The sequence below is a fragment of the Anser brachyrhynchus genome (genome assembly GCF_964034855.1).
Source record: "Anser brachyrhynchus genome assembly, chromosome: 9".
In the NCBI taxonomy this organism is placed as follows: domain Eukaryota; kingdom Metazoa; phylum Chordata; class Aves; order Anseriformes; family Anatidae; genus Anser; species Anser brachyrhynchus.
The window spans coordinates 22,361,464-22,381,956 of record NC_137703.1 but is presented as its reverse complement, the minus strand read 5'-3'; the positions used below and the strand labels follow the sequence as shown (position 1 = coordinate 22,381,956).

Sequence of the window (20,493 nt, the reverse complement as noted above, 5' to 3'; positions counted from 1 at the left end):
TGTACGTCTAAAGACATTTAAATCCAAACCCTTCAGTTTAGGGTGTATTCATACGTATATCTAACTTTCCTTCTTCCCTTTAGTGGTATTACAATGTCGTCATATTCCTTGACATACCAATCGGCAATGAAAAGCACTATACTTGATGTTATTTTCTCCTCTGGTCTTGACTGTTGGATCCAAGCTTGAGAGTTTTGATCTCTTAGAGAGAAAGAGGGAGAGTCCTGCTGCTCTCACCTCCTAAGTTCTGACAGCTTAGCAGATAGGATGCGTTTTCCACTCCTGAACTCTTTCTGGTTGTGAAACTGAGAGGATTTTCAGGTGGTAACTATGCCTTTTTGAGTGTCAGTACTTGGATTCATACTCAAAAAGGAGCAAGCATCTGATGGAAAAAACTGACAGAAGTGTGCAGGCTGCTTTTTCTGCTCGTAGTTGTAGCCAGCCTTGCTTATGTACAATTTTATGATTATTTTGGTCAGTTAAGATACTTAATGAGCTTGTTTGCGCTGTGATCTTATGTTACTGTTTTTGATCTTACGTTTTAGGTAACTCAGCAGCTGAAGGCCCGATTCTTACCAAGTCCAGTTGTTATTAAAAAACGTATTGAAGGACTTATTGAGAGAGAATATTTGGCACGAACACCTGAGGATCGCAAAGTATACACTTACGTAGCATAAAATGCATTCAGAAAATTTGATTTATTCTTGGACTATACTCTTCGCATGAACTGGGAAGTTCTTTTAAATCATTAATATTAAGACGACCATCTCTTCTATTAAATTACAATACATGTTCTAGACCGTTCAGATCAAGCCTTTTACTCCTTTTGAGAGTTTTCAACATGAATTGATTGAGCTTCAGGCTTTTCAACGTTATCCCTGTAGAGATCATCCTTACAATTCTTTGGGAAAATGTGAATGTGCCGCGTTTGTTTTCAATACTGTATGAAAACAGAAAAATAAAAACAAATTTAGAAAATACAGCTCATTAAAAAATAATAAAATTGTTGGAATTTCATTTCCCCAGATCTTCAGTGTTGATGTAAATGTGTTTCTGTAGTGTTGCTTAGCACTTCGCGCATTGTATAAGTTGGGTTTAAAAAAAAACCACAACTGGTAAGGCAAAAATCCCAGTTATATTGCTCTGCTTCAAATGTTTCTTTAACTAGCCATGTTTAATTTAAATACTTGGTAATTTTTTGAAGACCCAAGAATACAACTTGAGCATGTTTCACTCTTCCAGCTGCACTCACTGTTGTTTGAACAACGTGAATCAGGAACTTCTGGGGATTCAGAAAAGACCATAAGTTTGGCTTTCCCTTCTGTAATTTGAGTTCTTCTAAATTAAACTCTATATTGATTAGGTTTGTTCTGGTTTCTTTATAGGAAAAAGGAAAAGATTTTAGTGTGTATAAACTGTATAATAATTTTTGCTGTTGTACTCACTGCTGATGGTGGATTGTACAGGGCGATGTTTTTATTTCACTAAATGTAGACAAAATAAATTTAAAATAAATGGATCTAGTGTACACAAACAATTCAAGTGTGTTAGAGTACAGGAATGGCAATTTTTCGAACTAAATGCTGTCCTCTGGGGAAACATACTGGGATTATATTTTGTCAGTTAATATCATAGATGGATTTGTAGCCCCAGGGTTTCCCTTCATAAGTACATATTTCAGGAGATTAAAGTGAAGCCAGTGCACACTATTTGTTTTTAAAAATGAATTTTAATCATGCAATAAAAAATTGTTACTATATTGAAACTTCCAGTTCTTAAACTAAAGCTTTTTTCCTTCTTCTGAGTATGCTGCAAAAATAGATTTAAAATCGCAGTTCAGTGATGTCACTGTTCTGATAGAATGGGTTGGAAGTGTGCATTGTACTGCAGAGTTTTTATTAAACTCTACTTCTGACATTGCAATGCGCATATTACACAGTTTCTCTGCTGTAACTATTTGTTTTAATTCAATACATTTTAGGGGGAGAGGGACAGTCAGGTTGTTTTTATCCGTAGGTACTGAAAAATATATTTGATGGGCTTCCCAAAATGCAGAGCTGGAGTCGAAACAAAAGAAGTTGGTTGTAGATCATTAAGGTACTGCCAGAGTATTTCTTGACCAGCTGTATTAAACAAATACATTGTTGTATTTATTTCATAGCAATTCAGTTGAGTATTCTTCATAACGTGTCCCCAGTTTCACCCTTCTCTAGAGCCTTTTAAGATACAAAGCCGGTCTGTTTTCAGTGCTAGGATGTTTCTTCTAAGGAGGAGGACAGGAATTGGGTTGGTTTTAGCCTGATTGATTCCAAGGCTTTTTTTTTTAAAAAAGACTTTACCAAAGTTGACTGCATTTAAAAAAAAAAAAAAAACAAAAAACTTTCCCCCAATCCCGTGATTAGCTTTGAAGTAATGAGAGGGGAGGTGACTGGAGAGCTTACCTGCCATTGCTCATCAAGGATCTAGCTAGGCCTTCAGTGCTAAAAATGAATTTGGTGGCTGTTACTAAAATGCCTGTGTCTGTACAGTATATGCAGAACTTCAATTGATGCTTTTGTCCACTAACATTAGAAATGTAATAATTGTTTAGCCATGGTACCAGTACTAAATACAGGGTTGTATGAGAGTCTGGTTTGGGATTGTGTCTTAAATTATGAGAAGAATCTTCCTCAAAATGTAACTGGCTCTTCCATGTATCGGTATGAAGGTTTTCTTTTCTGCAGGTCTTAATCTTTAATAGCGTTGCTGTTGTGACAGTTGCCTGTTAACGCTTTCACAAGTGCTTTTCAGAGAGGAGTGCGTTCACAGCCTTTTCCCCGTGGTTTAGAGATGCTAATGTTGCTGTCCTTGACAGCAGGGCTTGATCCTTTGCGGTGCAATTGTAATTTTGCTGTGTGTCAGATGAAGCTTTTTGCCTCTGGTTGCTTTTAGCAGGCATGGGATTTGGAGCCGTGAGCCTGAATGTTACAGCTGTGGAACTGTGTTTAAGGGCTGGCTGGGTGGGATTGACTGAGAGAGAGAAAAAATTTTGGCCACTTACGTGTGCAGGAGTGTTGCTAAAGGAGTAACAGATGGTGATAGCTATCTTCCCTAACAAATACTGGAGTATAGCTTCCATTTTAAATTTAATAGAGCTTTGAAGAACTAATTATTCAGGAAAGGACTTCTGCTGAGGTCACCTTTTAGAAATGCGTCTTTACCATTGAACAACCAGATTGTGATACCAGGGGCTGCCTAAAAGATGAAAATGTGAAATCTGTGATCAAAGACATCTGAACAAGACATCACCGGGACTCTGCTTAAGGTGAGTTTGATGCCTGTACCTTTACGCTGTGTACATGAGTGAGATTTCTTCTACAGTCCATAGCAGAACCCTGCTATTCCTTACCTAATTTCACTTTTTTCTTCTTCTTCTCTTAATCTGCATTTAAAATTTATTTGTAACTTTGTTAAAAGTAGGCTTGCGTAGTCATATGTACGAGTAATTATATATTTTGTTTACGTTGGATTAACGTACAGTCAAATGCTGTAGCAACGTGAAATTAACATGGAGTTCACTTTTCATTTTAAAAGTTCTGAAAAATCAGGCTTCGAGTCTTACTTATTGTTATTTGAAGGTACATACGTAGACAAGCTTATTTTTAAAGGTTGAGATTACACTTCACTTACCATTGTACAAGAGTATCCTATTTATGCCTGATTTCGTTTTTGTTCTTTTCAGCTGGCTAGCTAGCTACCTTTTCAGCTAGCTACTCCTGAATGAAATGTCTCTCCTCACCCCTGTGATAAAGCCAAACTTTGATCTGAGAATCTTAAAAGCTTTCACTGTGCTCTTCAGTTTTGGTCTATGAGAATTTGGCAGCTGGTGGGTAGCAGATCCATGGCAATGCAGCCTGTCACGATCTGGCCTTGTCCAGAGCAGCAAAAACTGGGACTACTTGTAAGCTCCAGATGCATGTCCGAAACTGTCCGGAACCTGCCCAGCTTGATCTAAAGCTCCTTAACTCTTCTTCGGCACGGTGGCTAAGGGCAAGGTGGGCTCTGATCATTAGCTTCCAGATCTTTGGGGTTGTTGAGGTTTAGGAGGAGGATTTGCCAGTCTGGAGCTACACTCCTCGTAGTGCTTAGAGCTGATCAGAGGCATTGACTTTTCTTACCTATATTGAAATTCATTCCTGTTAGTATTCATTCAGGTATCTTGGATAGTAAATGAAATAACCGGCACGTTCAGTCTGAAGCATGTGTTCAAGCTCCTGTTTTCTGCAATGGGTCCTGTGCAAAGTCTGTAAAACACAGAACTTGATACACGTCCAGCTGTGAAAGCTGCATAAAAGAATGGGAGGGTAATCTATCTAACTTTGTGCCTCGGGATGTAGGGAAGTGTTTGTGGGATGTGCCCACAGACTGGGTTGAATATTCTGAATCTTTCGGATGACTTTGCCTTTTAACCCTGTGTGTGCTGTGGCAGAAATGAGTGTTAGTATAGAAGTGTAGAGGTGCATTTTTAAATAGAAATAGTGGTACACCTTTAGTTGTCTAGCAAACGGCTGTGATGAACCAGTGCTAAGCAACAGCAGGCCTATCAGCACGCCCTGTCTTAGCTTTTGTGGTCTGGTGGTCTCCTTCAGCAGGGCTGCCGCTCAGAAGGCAACTGCCCCTCCAGTAGGTCTCCCCGGCTGCACGGGGCTTCGGCCGCATTGGTGTGACCTTGCTGGTGTGACCGGGTTCTTCCTGCACCTCGCAGGATGCTGCTGCATTGGTGCATGCTGAGCTTGTGCAACAGCCCCATTTGTGTCGGGGTCCTGCTCTTGTTTTTGTTTCTTCAGTTCCCTGAAACTGCGGTGTTGATGGGCAGTGAGCCTGTCTGTGCAGGCTGGTGCACTTAACGCTGCTGAGATGAGTGACTATGGGTCAGAGAAGAAATCGCGTCTGCACTAACAGCAGGGATGCTTTATTACCTATGCTTGTTCCTGCAGCTCGCCCCCCCTTTCCCCCAAAAAACTTGGCTTTTATACTGAGCCACGAGCACAGCAGATGCTGAGGAAGCCTCTGTCCCTGACGACTGCTCCTCCGCTCCTCCTGCTGAATCCTGCGGGCGGTGGTGGAGCACTGCCATGCTCGGAAGCTGCAGCATGCTCAGAGGGGATGGACCCCAGCATCTCCCTCCCCCCCCCCCCCCCCCCGTTTTTATTTTTCTTTACGTTTTTCTGTTTTCCTTTTTTAACTGAAGCTCTATTAAAAGCTCTGTTAAACACCCTGTGACATCCCCGATCAGCTGCTTTTACAGTGTCCGACTCAAAACTTCTAAGACTGAATTTTGATAGTTCAAAATGGATGGGGTCAGGAAAAGAAACTTCCCTTCCCACAGAATGTGACCTGCTTGAGGACTAAGCAAAGGAGAACTGGGAGTTACATGTGCAAGGCCAGGAGATAAAACAAAACAATACTGGGTCTGGAAAAGGAATCTGAAAATTGGGAGTTTTCAGTCTAGCCACGGGACATGCACTTCTCAAATTATAGTGCCAGATTTTCTTTCTTGAATGTTTCTTGCAAGCTGAAAAAGTTTCAGTAGATTTCCAAAGGCACCAGAAAGAGTTTGGATTATTGGACAGTGATGAATATATTTATTGTGCTTATCATTTACTTTTGTGTTTTGTTTTTCCCTTCTAACTAGTATAACCTTCCCTTTGGCTGTGTGTTACGGGGTTGGGGTGGACTATACGACGTAGCACATGACTCTTGTGCACCGTGAACTTGGGCTGGGGGTTAAGGAAACGAGGCGAACAATAGTAAGGAGCCCTGTCTAGACTGAAGTCCTGGTGCCTTGAGCTTTGTTCCAGCAGCAGCTCTGCAGATCCATGGTATGACAGTGCTCGGGCTCGCCAGCAGCAGCCTTCATAAGGGAACCCCTCAGAAACCCTCTCATGGAAATAGGGGAGGGATTTAGCCCTCCCAAAAGGAATATCTCTCCACCTCTTGGAAATGTACAGTGATCTCCTGTTCATGTTTCATGTTCTCTGAGTTAATTATTAACTCAATTTTTGCAGTGTGCATTTAACATTAAGCATAGCGTTGGGCAAAATCATACGCAGTGGTTTTGTTGCACAGGTGGTGTTGGAGGAGAACAGCATCAGGCAGTGGCAAATAACTGCTCAGTGCCTTAGGAAAACTCACTGGGTGCTGTCTGAGAGCTAGTGGCAGCACTAATATGCTAAGCAGAAGTACTGAAAACAAAGGTACCCACTGGTTTCTTTAACACCAAGCTTTTGTAAGATCCCTGCTATATGCATATTTACTATAGGTGCTTTTCTCCTGCTAACACTGTACAACACTCAAGTTTCACATGAACAGAGCTATGATAATAGCAAGTTGACCAACACCATAGCTGTGGTTTGATTATGGGTCATAGTCTTGCCTGGCCAAAATGCCTCTCAAAATCTGTAGGAGTTATCCCAAGTCCCAGGCTGCATGGTTTAGGGCTGGGTGCTCAGTGAAAAGAGATCTCAGTTACTTGTTCCCTTGAAGGAACTGCTGCTCATCGCGCTCCTCGGCCCAAGCTGGGAACTGCATTCTTCTGGGGAAGCAGATTTCACAAAGACCATGTACCCTGATTCCAGAGGTCTTCATTCAAATCAGGCCCACTGCTAGTCAAGTCTGAGCTGGGACCCAGGTGAAGGAGCCCTGCATGTGCCTGTTTGGTTTGGTCCATCTGCTGTGGATATAGGTAATATCAATGTGGAATAAGATTTTACAGTCAATCTGCTCGGGTAATAATGCCATCAGAAATGGAAAAGCAAGAAGGAAATGAAATTCTAGCTAGGAAGTGGCAAATAGAAAGCAACGACTGAAAACACTTTTCCAAGGTGTGTAATATAGCTCGAGGTTCTCAAATCATTCTGCTTCTGTGCTTTAAGCTTTTCCTTTCTTAGCTCCAGTAAGAATTGTGCTCTGAAAATCCAGTGTAGATGTTGTCTTACTGCCCACGACAATTATGCTCTTTCCCTATGTGGGCTGTTAGTGTTATCTTTTTTTCTGGTGTTTTTTCTCTTGTTTTTAATCTTAGTTATTTATTAATTTCATTAGGGTAGTACCCCGAGCCTCAGCAGTGATTATATTGTATTTATCCTGTATATGCGAGATGCAGCATTGGCTCTTGCTTTAAGGAGCTTATTGCATTTATATCTAATATGAATTTATTTTTTACAAACTTTGAAATTAAGCCAAGTTTTTAAGGGACAGCAAGCTACTAAAGCTTCAAGGAAAAAGGGAACAGAGAGAGTAGAGAGATCTCTAGCCATACTGGAAACTCATCTGTTGAAGAAGGCTCTAGCCCTTGCTCTGTGCTGTAACAACCTGGGTTTTGCTGTGCAGTCAGCCGTTCGGAGCCATGCAGTGGCTCTGTCCTTTGTCTGTGTTTCCAAACACCCAGGTCTGAGGCCTGCCAAGGCAAGACTCTTGTGGGAGAAACTGATACCCGAACACTCCAAGCCAATCTGCTAAAAGAAGGTACGTAACTGGCACCACGTGCTGTGACTGGGCATGTGGAGATGGGACAGACTTTGCCCAGGTGAGGCTTTGTGAGTGCTGGGGGAAAGGAGCCCCGGGTGCCACCCGTCTTTGCTCCCCTCCTGCTGCTGAGCACCCAGGGGCACTTTTGTCTGGGAGAGGAGCTCATGGTGGGAGCCACCTTGTATTCTGGGTATTTGGGGTTGGGAGTATTAGCTCCTGGATGGTGACTTGGTTTAGAATAGCCCATGGACTGTGCTAAAATGGGTGGAAATGACCTGCGGATTAGTACTTTGTTAAGGAAACGATGGCCTGGCTGTTCCAGGGAAGTACATGGCTAACTGCGGTCCTGCAGCACAGTGTTTCTGCCTCATTCCAGCACCTGAGCCAGATGCTTCTGGTCCTTAAGTCTTCCGGTACCAATCCCTGTCTCACCTTTGTTTCTGTATTTTTTGCCTGCAAAGAAACTCACAAATGTGATGAGGATGTGACTAACACAGCAACCTCTGCCTGGGTCTCTAGACAGCCTGAAATAAACAGCTGCTGAGAGCAGGCACACTCCCCTAAAGCCTGGAAGCGTGCTGCTGTTCAGGACAGACAGGCCTGTTTCACCTCCTCCAGTCCTGGAGCAGCTGAACCGTGTTAGTTAGCTGTGCACAGAGGTGAAGAAACCCTCTGGAGAGACGGGGCCTGGGAGCCACCCGCTGCTGCTTGCCCGAGGAGAAGCTGGGAGGGACGGAGAATCCTGGCAGCGCAGCTCCCAGTTGCTGTTTGCAAACAGCCCTTACTACTGCTGTTCTTGGAAGGAACAAAACCACAAAGGGAAGTCCTTAAAGCAGCATTAGGGCCCGATGCTGCCTTACTGTGATTCCACATGCTGCCCTTTGTTTGCAAAATTTGCGAGGGCACGTGCCAAATCCCAGCAACCTCTGTTTCTTAGACCTTGTGCACAACTTCTGTGAGTATTTACTGTTGTTTGCTTGGACATTGCTTCTCTTGAAATTCCATTAAAGATGAGGCTAATAATCTCCTGCAGCTCGTCTGTCACAGCATTTGTTATCAGCTTAATTAATTATGCAAATCTGCAATTCCAGTGTAATGTGGGATCCAGGCCAAGGCTGCTGGTGGTGGGTTTTTTAATTAGAATTTGGGTCGTATTACCCTGTATCTTAGGAGAGTCGCCCTCAGGAACGGGAGTAATTAGAAGCCTTCACACCACGTAGGCCCGATTTGCTCCTGGAGCCAAAGCTTGGGCCTGCTGGCGAGCTCCCTGCCTCCTGGTGACTTGCTCTCATTAACGCCCAGCAGGGTGCGGCTTCTGCCGGTGTCTGCTGCTGGCCTTCCAAGAATTTTTCCTTGAGTTGTCTTCAACCATGCTATACGTAAGCTGATTAAATGAACAATTCACAAGAGTCTCTGCCTTATTTCAATGTGCCCATGCACAGCCGAGGGGCAGGAGGGAGGAGGATGGCAATGGCACAGCGCGGGGTGCCGGTGGCTGCCTCTCGCCCACGCTGTTGTGGGCCACAGTTTCCTCTCTCCAGGTTGCCTTTCCCTTTGTTTGAGCAGAATTGGGACTGATCTGTGCCTGGCAGCTGGGTTATTATCAGCCTTGTTCATATCACGGCAATGGTGCTGGCTTAACGTGGGGTTTTCAAGCTCCTGTTGAAGTCAGTGTGTGTTTGGAAACTCGGGCCTCAGACTAGGTGCTCCTTTTCCTGAGAGATCGCTCAGGCACGGATGGTAAAACCTTGGCTGCCTCTAAGCCTGCAGCAGGTTCAGCAGGCTCGTGGTCTGCCCCGGTGCCAGTGATGGGCCTCGTCTTGGTGGTGCTCTCCCAGCCTTGTCCTAGCACCAGCTCCGTGCTGTCTGAGGATAACTCCTTTGCTTTACTTTCTTAAGCACGGCTGCTAAGTGCACAGGGAAAGCGTGGTTTGCCCCTGGTTGCCCTGTGGCTGTTCCCTGTGCTGCTGAGGGATGCTGTGTCCCCAGCCTGCTGCTGTTGGAGACTCCTTTTTTCAGGAGGAAATTCCTTTTTGTCTGCATTTAACTCCTGGGTGAGCCTTGAAACCCTGCCCGCCCTGTGCATCGCCTGGAGCAGTGTTTCCTAAGGCAGTCTCCAGTGGCTGTGTCCTGTCGACGGGAGGAGCTGCAGCCCTGCCGGCCTCCCCTTCCCTCTCCTCCTCATGGCTCCATTTTCTCTTGTTTTCTTTTACTTTTTCTGCTTGGATCCTGACTTGCTGTGTGTGGTGAGCTCCCAGTTTTGTGTGTCTCATTGCTGACAGACCCTTGCTGGATTCCTCTCTTAAAGCCTGTTAAAAAGAAGGAAAAGAAGTCTGCCTTCCTAAGTGCAGTAGGTTAGATTATGATTTTCTCTTCAGGCCGTTGAGTTTTTACTTGGAAGCTATGATGAACTGGAGGCACAAAGTTTGGAGCAAGAGGCAGACTCTTTACAAAGCTTACTGTATTCAAGTAAGACCTTAATTCTGCTTTTTGGCTCAGTAGTGTGTGTGCTGCAGATAACTGTTGCCTAGCAGGTGAATTAATATTTTTGTCCTTGTAGGAAGAGCTTGAGATTGGCATTTTAAAAAAAAAAAAATCTTTTAAAAGCAAGGAAGCCCAAGACGTTGCGTGGATTTAATGAGGCCTGCTCCTGAGATGCTGAGGTAACAGAGTCACTCTCCTGAAAATTAATTATGTGCTAGTGTACGAAGCCTAAACCCTCACCAAGTTGCTTAGTTATGGAAGTTAGTATGGATTTAGAATTAAATCCTGTGATGCATCATCAGTCCTGCGGGTGTCAGCTGGAGTGAAGGGCTCAGCACCTCAGAGGACTGGGAGCATTGCAAGAGCTCATTAGGAAAAGGAATTATTAATTATTCTGCACTGCCTTTCCACCGTAAGATCTGAAACATATAGCAGGTAGTGCTCTGAGCCCTCACACAACAAAGTACCTGCTAGCTGTTTACATTTGGAGTTTATTTTATGCAGAGCTTACTAGTGAATATATTGGTGGTTGGTAAAGTATGTGTTTCATATGCTCTTACACAAAACTAGACTCTGATGTATTTTGTGAGCTCAAACTGATTTTTTGCATAGGACTGAACTATTATTTTTCTAATCAGTTAAAGAAATCTTTCTTGGCATGTTTGGTTGGTCACTATGAATAATGTGCTTTTCCGTTTGGCAGCCAGGCTGGAAAGCAGGGGGAAGGGGAAGCCAAGAGGAAGGCAAGAACTAATCATAGTCAGGAATCAGAGTGAAACCAACACTTTCTTTTTCTTACAAAACCCAGAGAAATTGGTTAGAGTCATCCACTCAAATCCAAGAACTTCTGCTTCTCTAAGAAAAGTGATGGATGCAGAGGTCAAAACTCTCGAGACCGAAGCAATGAGGGAGGTGGTGGGAACGGCATCTGGCTTCCCTCCGGTGCGGGGGAAGTTCCCTGCAGAGACATTAAGGGCATGAGAATACCCCCGTGAGGTTGGAGGGCCTGGGTTTGAGCCCTTCTGCGTGGACATTTGGGTGCCGCAGCAAAGTGGACGAGGAGCAGAGCCCTCCTCTACCACATGGTGCGTGGCCCGGGTGGTGGGGCTGGCCCCCAAGGAGGGGTTGGGGCAGAGGCTGGCGTTCAGTTCATCTTGTGGTCCTCGTGGTGGGAGTGGTGGGTGTCCCAGCCTGGAGCTGCTGGTCTGAGAGCTTGCAGGTTCAAGCACGAGGCCTGGCGATCGTCCTGCAGGCAGGTCCATCCCTGCAGCTCAGGGTGAGACGGCTTCCCTGGCCTGCCCCAGCACGTGCAGCAACACTGCTCAGTGCTCGGCTCTTTCCTCGTGTAGCTTGGTTTCTTGGCTGAAGTAAAACCCAGTGACGCATGAAATGGATGGCAGCTACTTTCAGGTCCCTGCTCTGCAAAGGAGAGATGCAGCTGACCTTCTGCACCCTCTGTTGAAGCCGCCTGCCCGTCTGGGCACCGGTTTGGTTTGGGCCGAGCAGGAGCTGGAGCTTGGTGCCTGCAGCGCTGATCCCCTTGCTGCTTTATCGGAGGATGCTTTAAACTGCGAGAGCCCTGTTACCCGCCCGATGCCATTCCCTTACAGACTCACAGCATGTCCTGCTGGGACTCTTCTCCAGGCCAGGCACAATGCTGCCATACAATGTGTGCTGGCTCCTTCCCTGTGCTGCTGCTGGGCACGGGCAGCCCAGTCGGACAAGCACCGTCGTGTTCCTGGGGCATGCGGCAGCTCCGGGTCCCAGTGGTGAGGGTGCAGGGGTAGGACTGGGCAATACCCATCCCACGGGTACATCCATCTGCACTTACCCACCCTGGCTCTAGCACTCTCTGCTAGCTTGGTGTGACCCCAAGGCAGACCCATGGGGCTGATGCCACCCGGCCATGCTGTGCTCATGTTTCTGGCCACAATCAGGGTCCTGACAAACTCTGTCAGCTTTGGTGTTTTCTTGTACTGGCAAAATTCCCGTTTTTCTCACACTCAGGAAGGCAGATGACTGCCTGCCCCTTTGTCCTCTTCCCTGCAGCAAAGAGCTAATGAACCATTTCCCTTTTTTGTAGTTCAGTAATATTTTGTGTTTGGAGCTTGTGTAGGGTGTTCTGGTGGTTTAACACTCACAGTCTTCACTCTTCCTGCAATTGTCCAACAGCTGGATTTTTTGTCTGCATCCCAACAAGTCATTACTTGCTCGGAAGCGTTGTGTGTAGCTTTGTCTCTATCAGTACAAATTAATTTTTTCTTCATTTTCTAGCTGGTCATCTTATTGCACATTGGTCTCAGTGCAGCTTTAAATCATGACTGTTTTTCTGTCAGTGAGAGTGATCTTTTAAATAAAAGAAAGCAAAGGCACAGATTTTTGTACCTCTAGACCCTAAAGATTTTGTTCAGTTGAATATAAAGCTAAGGTTATAATAAAAGAAAAATAGTCCTAATTTAGGGTTTTGAATACATGGCCTTTATTAACAGTGGGCTTTTTGCTCAGTGAATTACTGTTTTGTGTGTGTGGATGTGTGAGAGGAAAGCTGGTGTATCAGCTGTGTTGTGCTTCGTTAGATGGGACCAGGTATGTCCTTGGTGTCCCCAGCCTTGATTTAAACCCTGCTGTGGTGTGGGCGCTGCTCGCCAGGAAATGGGGGTGCCCTGACTTGTACACCCTCCTGCTGGGCTGCAAAGCGAGGAGGCACCGGGATGGTGTCATTTGTTGTCCAGGTGCTGGAGGAGGGATAGTCCAGAGTCCCAAGTGTTGTCTACACAATAAGATAAAATAAATACCAATATGTGAACCCAAGGAATAAGGGGGGGGAAAATCGCAGCTGTTTACTTAAGGGTGCTGGTTATATGGGTGTACAACAGCCAGATGCATGGGTGCAGAGCAGCTTCCCTCTGCACCCAAAAAAAAAAAAGAGGAAAAATCAGGAATTGGAGCACCGACCAGCCTGGTGCTGGGCTCGCAGGGGCTGTGCACAGTGGGACAGGGCCGGCCGAGCAGTCAGATACCTGCCCCGGGAGGTGTGTAGCTCTGAGCTGTGGCTTGTCCCGCAGCGCCTCTGCCCCGTGGCTGATTTGTATCTGCCCTTATTGTTATCTGTCCAGTTCACATGGCTTTTCCCTTTTGTTAGACTGTTTTCCTTCCTTGTTTTTAAAGAATAGCTTATCTGTGTGCCCCAGAAGGGTGTGACTCTTGGAGATCACACGCTTTTAAAGCAAGCTGAGGCACAGCCTGCTGACTGCAAGAACGCACGGCCGGGGTTTGGGGTTTCCAAACGCGGGGCCGCATTGTGGCTGCAGGCGGTGGCGAGCAGCCCGTGGGACCTGGCCCATGGGACCTGGCAGCACCCTGGGGGCAGGCGAGGGTTCCTGCTCTCAGCTGGGCCCAGGACCACTCTCCTGTTTCAGCCTCCCCGTCCCCGCTGTCACGGTGTGCGCAGGGCAGAGCCAGCAGGACGCAGAGGTGTCTGTGGACACGGCGGTGGTGTGCACGCGGTGACCAGATCTGGCTCAGACAATGAGCCTTCGTCTGAGCTCTGCTGTGACGCGAGTGACTTGGAACCGGCCCTGCTGTGGCTGGGCACACTTACCTGCCTCGTGCGCGTGCGTGCAAGCCTGCTCGCCTCACTGGGTTATTGCAAGGCTTGCAAATTATTGGGTTATTTTTTTTGTCTTAGAGCGCACTGTCCGTGTTACTGCTGCTCCGAACGCTGCAGGAGGTGCGAGCACCAATTTGTCTCTTTGTGTTCTGTTTTGTAGGGAAGCTTTGCGATGGGCGACAGAGCAGACCCTCTGATGACTGTGCATCTTCTTGCCAATGCGGGGCACTCGTCATTTCTGCAGCAAACTCTGGATCGGCTCTTGGAGTGGATCTGCCCCAACGTTCGACTGTTCTTTGTGTCCGAGCGGATTGCTCCACAGAAATACTACGAGAGGTACCGCAAGAGGAGCTGTGGCTTTCCCGGAATATCCGTCCTCCTTTTTCTGCACGAGGACCTGGGAGAAGAGCGGATTTTCCAGGTCCACGATCTCTTCCAGCACCCGCCCTGGCGCTACCAATGTGCCCAGACTGCCCGGGGGCAAAGCCCTCCTCATGTGCTGGCTGACCAGGACTTCTACGGCCTGGACGAGCAGATGCCCGTGTGGGGCATCAGGCGGGTGCACTGCGGCCCTGAAATCCTGCGTGTGACCCTCTACTGCAGTTTTGATAACTACGATGATGCAGTGGGGCTGTACGAGATGATCCTGCGGAAAGAAGCAGCTGTGCAGAAAAATAACTTCTGCGTCTTCGTGCTGTACGCGACCAAAGCCATCGCCGTCCAGCTCTGCCTGAAGCAGCTGCCTGCTGGGGTAGCTGCGGAGCCGAAGGAGTCGTCAGCCTTGCAGTTCAAGGTGCAAGAAATTGGGCAGCTGGTGCCTCTCCTGCCCCATCCGTGCATTCCTATCAGCAGCACCAGGTGGCAAACGCAGGACTACGAAGGAAATAAAATTCTGCTTCAGGTATGTGTGTGGTGTTTGGGGAGGAGAATGTTTTTTTTCCTCCAGCAAAAAGCAGAACATATTCAAAATGGAAATTAAGATTTTGCTTGTTCCTGTTCGGTTTTGAATTTACGAATGCAGTAATTGGTATCTGCCAGTGCTATGATGCCATTGATAAATGAGCACACATCCTTGGAATATTTCCGTACTGTTAAATTAACATCAGGACTGCTTGCCTGAGATTGAAAGTATTAATACTTTTTTTTTTTGAGCTGTCAAGTTTAACTTTTTTTACCTTCCTTGCCTGACTAAAATGATGGTAGCAGCCTGTTCTCTTTCCAGTAAGCTGTTACCTTATAACTGTGTTTGAGGGCAGCATTTTAGCATCATGCCACCCTAAGCCAGGTGTTTTGCAAGTACAGTGCTGATGCAACGTCACCCACAATAGGTTTTACGAGCTCTCAAGCAAATTGCAGTTGAGCGAAAGTGCTAAATAAATGTCATAAGAAATCTGGCCCCTTTCTGTTCTCGTGTGCAGTCCAATGGTTGTGTGAATGTGAGTAAAACCAGACAGACAGACTTTGCTGAGATGATACTTACTGGGGATTGCACCTACGAGCAGGAGGGAAGTTGAGCTGTGTGCTTGTTTTCTATTGTAACAGCCCCTCCAACCTCTGATTTTATATATATATATATTTATTTATTTATTTATTTATTTATATTTTTTGGTTGTGATTTGGATATTTAAATAATCTGCCCATCCTATTTCCTTTGTGTCGGGCACTGTGCCGGTGCTGTCGCTGTGCCGCCTGTCACAGCGGTGAGACCCCGGGGTTACGGTCAGCTCACAGCCCGGGGGTTTGTACACGCGGCCGGGGCTGGTTTTCTCCATGCACGTTACTTTAACCACGCTGTGTCTCGTCTCCCGTCTCTCAGGCTTGTACAACCGCTGCTGTTCAGAGGGCAGCCCCGAATGGCACGCATCACAGAGGGTGTCAGCGCAGCAAGGCTCGCTGTGAGCGCTGGCACTGGAGTAAAGCCAGCGCAATGTTTTAACAGGGTTCTCTCCAACTTTTCCTCAACAGGTTCAGGACAGCCCCAGGCACAGTGAGACACGGGCTGGGCTTCCCAACCAGCGCAGCAGCACGGGCACAGAACGACCCCAGGGCTCGCTCCCGGCCCCTCTCCCCGTTGTGCGGGGCAGCCCCGAGCAGAGGGGCCGGAAGGCCCGAGCCTTGGGGGCGAGAACGAAATCCCAGCACAGCGCAGCCCTCCCTGCGGAGCAAGCTGGCAGCGACCTTCACCGGCATTGCTGCTCCTCCTGGAGCACCACAGCGGCCCCACCAAGGTGGGACGTCCCCTCCCGGCACGCACAGGTGAGCGGGGGGCTGCAGGAGAGCCGGGCCCACCGGCTGCCAGCAGAGACCAACGTGGACACGGGGCTGGCCGTGGGGAGTCCTGCAGGCGGCCGCTGCCCCCTGCGCCGCTTCCCCAGGGACCTGCGCAGCCTCCTGCAGCCACCAGCGCTGGGTGCGGCCGGCATCGCCCTACCCACCCCTGACAGCACGTGGCCCTTGTCTTTGGCAGCCAAAAGTAAAGGAGCAGGGCAGAGGGCCTTGGGCTTCCGCTTGCAAACACCAAGAGTCAGCACTGGAACGAGGCCCGAGGAGGAAGAGGAGGAGTTCTTCATATGACTGGAGACAAACGTCCCGGATGGACGTGTTATTTCCAAATGGCAGTGATGTGCTTTCGTCTGGAAATGCAGAGAACACGCCCCACGTGGTGTGCCTCTCCGTGCTGGACCACCCGTGCCCAGCCCTTCCTTGTAGCCGTGAAACATTTTGGCATCGGGCTCCCTGTGGCAGGCCCTTTCCACGGAGCAATGCTGAGAAGGCTGAAGGCAAAGCAGGAGAAAGAAAGCTGCATTTGCAGAAAAGCTGATTTCTTAAAAAGCGCAGAATAGAGTGGAGGATAATTGTGCCATGGACAAGAATAAGCCATGCAAATCCTAGATATGATCTAAAATGCTAATAAATAAGCAAATAACTGTGGTGAAAAACGTGTTGAGATGGGTTAGAAGTTGAAGCTCGGCCACGGGAGCCTGCAGGATGTCCACAGCGCACAGGGGATCGTCACTGCGAGTAGTGGCGTGGTCAATTTTTATATTTATGCTGGTTTCCCTCTGTCTTCCTTTTCACATCCCCTGCAGTAGGTATTTGAAAGCTATCAGTGTTTTCAACTTTATGCAAGATGTGAAACATAACATTTTTTTATTTTTTTTAAGAAAACATTTCAACAGCTACCTTTTCCCATGGTAGCACAGCATGCACAAAAAGCAAATATTTGCAGAGAAGACTTTGAGCTACGTCTCTGCTCCAGCAAGACTTTGTTGCCTACATGCATGGCACTGAACAAAATAAACCCAGCAAGGGACCAGGCCTTGTTAGACCAGCGTGCAGTTATCTGCAGAGCGATGAAAATCCCAGCTGGGTCTTAAATAACAGAAGACAAGAAGCTGGAGGCTTGGAGGGAACTGCTGGAAAGCAAAAAGGGCAGGAGAAAAGAAGTAATGCAGGAGCAAAGGATGCTGAAATAACCACACTCTGCTGCCTGCAGGCTGTGTGCTCCACGGGTGCAGGCAGCAGAGCCATGGTGGTGGGTGCTGGTCCGGGCTGTGGGAGGGCGGGTGGCTGGGGCTGTGGGGTGACACGGGCACACTGGGGGCGTGGTGCCCAAGGAGCACGGTGAGCGGTGCTCCCAGCAATGGTTTCACGCTGCGATGTGGTCTTCAGAAAGTGTCGTGAAACCTGGTCTAGTCCTGAAGAGGGGAAGCTGCGCTGTTCTGGTTGTACCCATTGCAGATCAAGGTGTACTGGCAGAGGTGGATGATTGGCTTCTGCTTGTTTTAACTGGACACTTTAAAACCAAACAAAACCCAATGTTTTCCTATGGTCTGTAATGCTCTGGGCTTTTTATTAAAGCATAGTATGATATTTTACAACCGTGGTGATGATTACTTGACCTTACCTCGCATGCTAGAAACCGGTCCAGTGATTTCCAGCACCGGAGAGGTTTGGTGAGCTGGGAGAGCAGCAGAAGAGGGCGAGCAGGGGGCTTGCTGCAGTGTGGGCGAGGGTGGGTGGGAGGGATGGGGAGCACATTGACGCGGGACAGGTCTGTAAACATGGGTTACCATTCTGACAGTGGGCATGGAGGCGCAGTGATGAGCCCAGGAGTGGGATTCCTGGGATAAATGACTTTCAGTGGAGACTTCATGGCCAGGTTCCACACTCTGCGTACTGGTGGATCTGTTGTGGGCTTTGCTTCTCTTGGCTCAGGACAGAGAAACCTCTGCAGCCATTTGGTGGAGGAAAAAACATCACATGTAGTAGAAATACCTGTGCTCGCTGCATTTGCAGCAGGAACATGAATCAAAAACTGTTTCTTCAGCCCCAGAAGACTGCGGCAGCTCCGGCGGCTGTTGGGAGTGCCCTAGTGATGCTGCCCTGAGCTCTCCCAGCCCAAGCGTTGTGTCCTGGGTGCTCCGGGGTGCCCGGGCTCCCAACCTGCTCACCCTCTGGCTCGAAAATGTGAAGTCTGTCGGTCCGTCAAGCCCAACAGACCCGGGGGCTGCTCTCCCCTGCGCTGCAGCCCAGCTGCACCTTCCTGCAGTGCCCTTAACAAAGGGGCTGGTGCTGCAGCTCCGCCTGGTGCCCAGCCTGCCCTTCTCGCTGGATTTCCTTCTCTGTTCCTGTTCGTTCAGCCTCTCTGCTGGCGAGCTGTGCGGTCAGCTAACAGGATATGTCGTGTAAGTGACGGGAAAAGAGAGACTGGAGGGGTGGCTGCCTCCGGCACTGATGCGCTGCAGTTTCCTACATGCTCCTTAGTGGGGCTGCTGAGGGTACGGGAACCGTAAGGCACTGCACTGATGTGCTTGTTAGAGGCCTCTTGCTAGCATGTGCTAAGGGAGAGCAGCTTTTTGCTTATCTTTTTCCTGTAATAGTAGAAGAAAAATTAAATTAGTTTTAACGGGGAGTAATATAACTCCAGAATTTTGAAAATGAAAAATAGACTTCTCCCTTTTCATCCATGGCCAAGCACCTACAGGCTGTCCTTGACTTGTTAGAAATTAACAAATCTTTGCCTCCACCCCCTCCCAAATATAACAGTGTTTGCATAGAAGAACAAAGCACACATGGAAAGAAATCACTCATCGTTACCACTGCCAGGTACTGTGTTCTGCTGTGTGTGGAGGATGCACCTGCTCAACCCAGGACTGGGAACTCAAATTTCTCCTGTTTTACAGGAGAAACAGGGATCACAGCCCGGTTTAGGGGTGCACAGAATGAGACATCGGTGTGTCAGGTAGTGGTCAACGTGGGCTTGGGGTCCTGGGCACAAGGCAGGAGGCAGTGGTTCAGCCCGGGAATTTCTCCACCTCCTTTTCCAGCAGACTCTCCCCTGCAACCAAACCTGCCCTGCAGTTTGCTGTGCTGCTCTGCTAATGTTTAATTCTCATAATTTCAAAGTGGCTTTGAGAGGTTTCCATCTCCCATGGAGCACTGGCATTAATATTCCAGTGCAGAGTCTCAGTTCTGCTGCTGATTGCAGGCAAGGACAGATCCCGTTCCTATTAGTGTGAATTAATATTCCTTAAGAGTCCCAAAAGCTTTCTTCTCCCCTGTCGCCCTCCCCAGGCGCTGGCAGCCCGGCTGTGCTGGGAGGTGATTAGGTTTGTAAATGTGCTCCTGCAGGCACTCGCTGACACCGTGAGTTTTCTCATCTCACTTGTACTGCTGAAATTATGACAGCCTCGCTTCCCTAATTGGGATCGTCCCGAGTCGCATCTCGGCATCAGAAGGAGCCCGCTGTCGAGCGGGAGTGGGTAGGTGCTGAGCAGGCAGGGTTGGGTGGTGACCTAGTGGTCTTGGTGGGTAACAGCCCCCTGCTCGTCTTCCAGCCCTGACAGCAGTGATGGGAGCAGGAAAGCTTCTGGCTCAGCAGTGGTGCTTGTCCCAGCAGGGCTGGCTCCTCTCCCTCATCTTGCAGAGCCGCTCCCCCGCCTGTGTGATTCCTCCTTTTGCTCCCACTGGGCTGCGGGGTCCAAAGGTCTGTGCTGGGCTCCACGCTGGATGGAGCCAGCCCTCAGCTCCTGCCGTGGCCCATCGTAAACCATCAGGGAAACACCCTGCCACGGCTGCAGGAGCGCCCTGCCATACAATACCCCCTGATACCGCTGCCAGAGAGCCAGCGCTGCCGGCACCACAGCGACTGCGGGGTGTAGGAGCTGCACGCCAGCCTGCTGCTGCCCACGGCAGCCCCCCGTGCCCCTGCTGTGCAGGACGGCGTGTGGCACGAGGGCTGCCTGCTTGCTGGGAGCACGTAGAGGTGTCGGATCCGTGTTGTTCCCATGTTACTTTTTGGATCTGCAAACTCTCTGGTGCGTGCTTGGAGTGGAAGTGTGTTTAGGCTTTTGCTCTAGCAGAGCTGGCTTAAAATGCTTCTGGGATTCTCAATTAAAACAAACAAAGAAGATTACACTCAGGGAACCTCCCCGGATGCTACAAGCAGTGTGATTCTTACTGGGAAGCTGGTACAAAGGGAACGAACGTGTTTTGGCTGTCCCAGCAGCTGGAAGTTTTGTTTTCAGCCTGGCAGTGGATACAAACAAGCAGATTTTGGTCATGCTCCTCTCCCCCTGATATTTGCTAGTCATGTTAGACTGAAACATGTTCAAAGAGTGACCACACGTATTAGGAACGGCACGAAGAGCTGCTTCCTTCAAACTCGACTGCAGGGAAAACCCGTAATGGTCTCTGGGATGGGTGAGGGATGAAGTGAACTAGCATTATGAAACCTTGTGCTGCAGACTGAACCCAGCATTTCACTGTGGTGATATCTAGCTTCCCAACACACCGGGTATGGTGCTGCTTGTGTTGGCCCGTGTCCTCCTGCCAGTCAAGTCAGCGCTTCAAAGCAGCTGTACTTTCCAGAGGGGAGCTAAGTGCCT

At 48.3% G+C, this 20,493-nt stretch overlaps 2 protein-coding genes across 6 annotated transcripts in view; both read left to right on the top strand.

Annotated features, from left to right (window-relative positions):
• The window catches only part of CUL3 (cullin 3), a 56,047-nt gene extending 54,513 nt beyond the window's left edge, over positions 1 to 1,534 (top strand). The window contains exon 16 of the mRNA XM_080604405.1: positions 546 to 1,534. Coding sequence (XP_080460531.1) covers positions 546 to 677 — 132 coding nt within the window. The 3' untranslated portion in view covers positions 678 to 1,534. The remainder of the gene's footprint in view (positions 1 to 545) is intronic.
• A 7,813-nt stretch (positions 1,535 to 9,347) lies between these two features.
• On the top strand, positions 9,348 to 17,479 carry FAM124B (family with sequence similarity 124 member B). Of its 5 annotated transcripts, none has more exons than XM_080604408.1 (3): positions 9,348 to 9,755; positions 13,764 to 14,504; positions 15,569 to 17,479. In XM_080604408.1, the coding sequence occupies exons 1-3, from the start codon at positions 9,693 to 9,695 to the stop codon at positions 16,175 to 16,177; spliced, it is 1,413 nt and encodes a 470-aa protein (XP_080460534.1). In that variant the 5' UTR covers positions 9,348 to 9,692; the 3' UTR covers positions 16,178 to 17,479. The 5 variants fall into 5 exon arrangements, with proteins under 5 accessions (XP_080460534.1, XP_080460533.1, XP_080460532.1 ...); XM_080604407.1 differs by lacking the exon at positions 9,348 to 9,755 and adding an exon at positions 9,838 to 9,978; XM_080604406.1 differs by lacking the exon at positions 9,348 to 9,755 and adding an exon at positions 12,980 to 13,467.
• Positions 17,480 to 20,493: the final 3,014 nt, after the last annotated feature.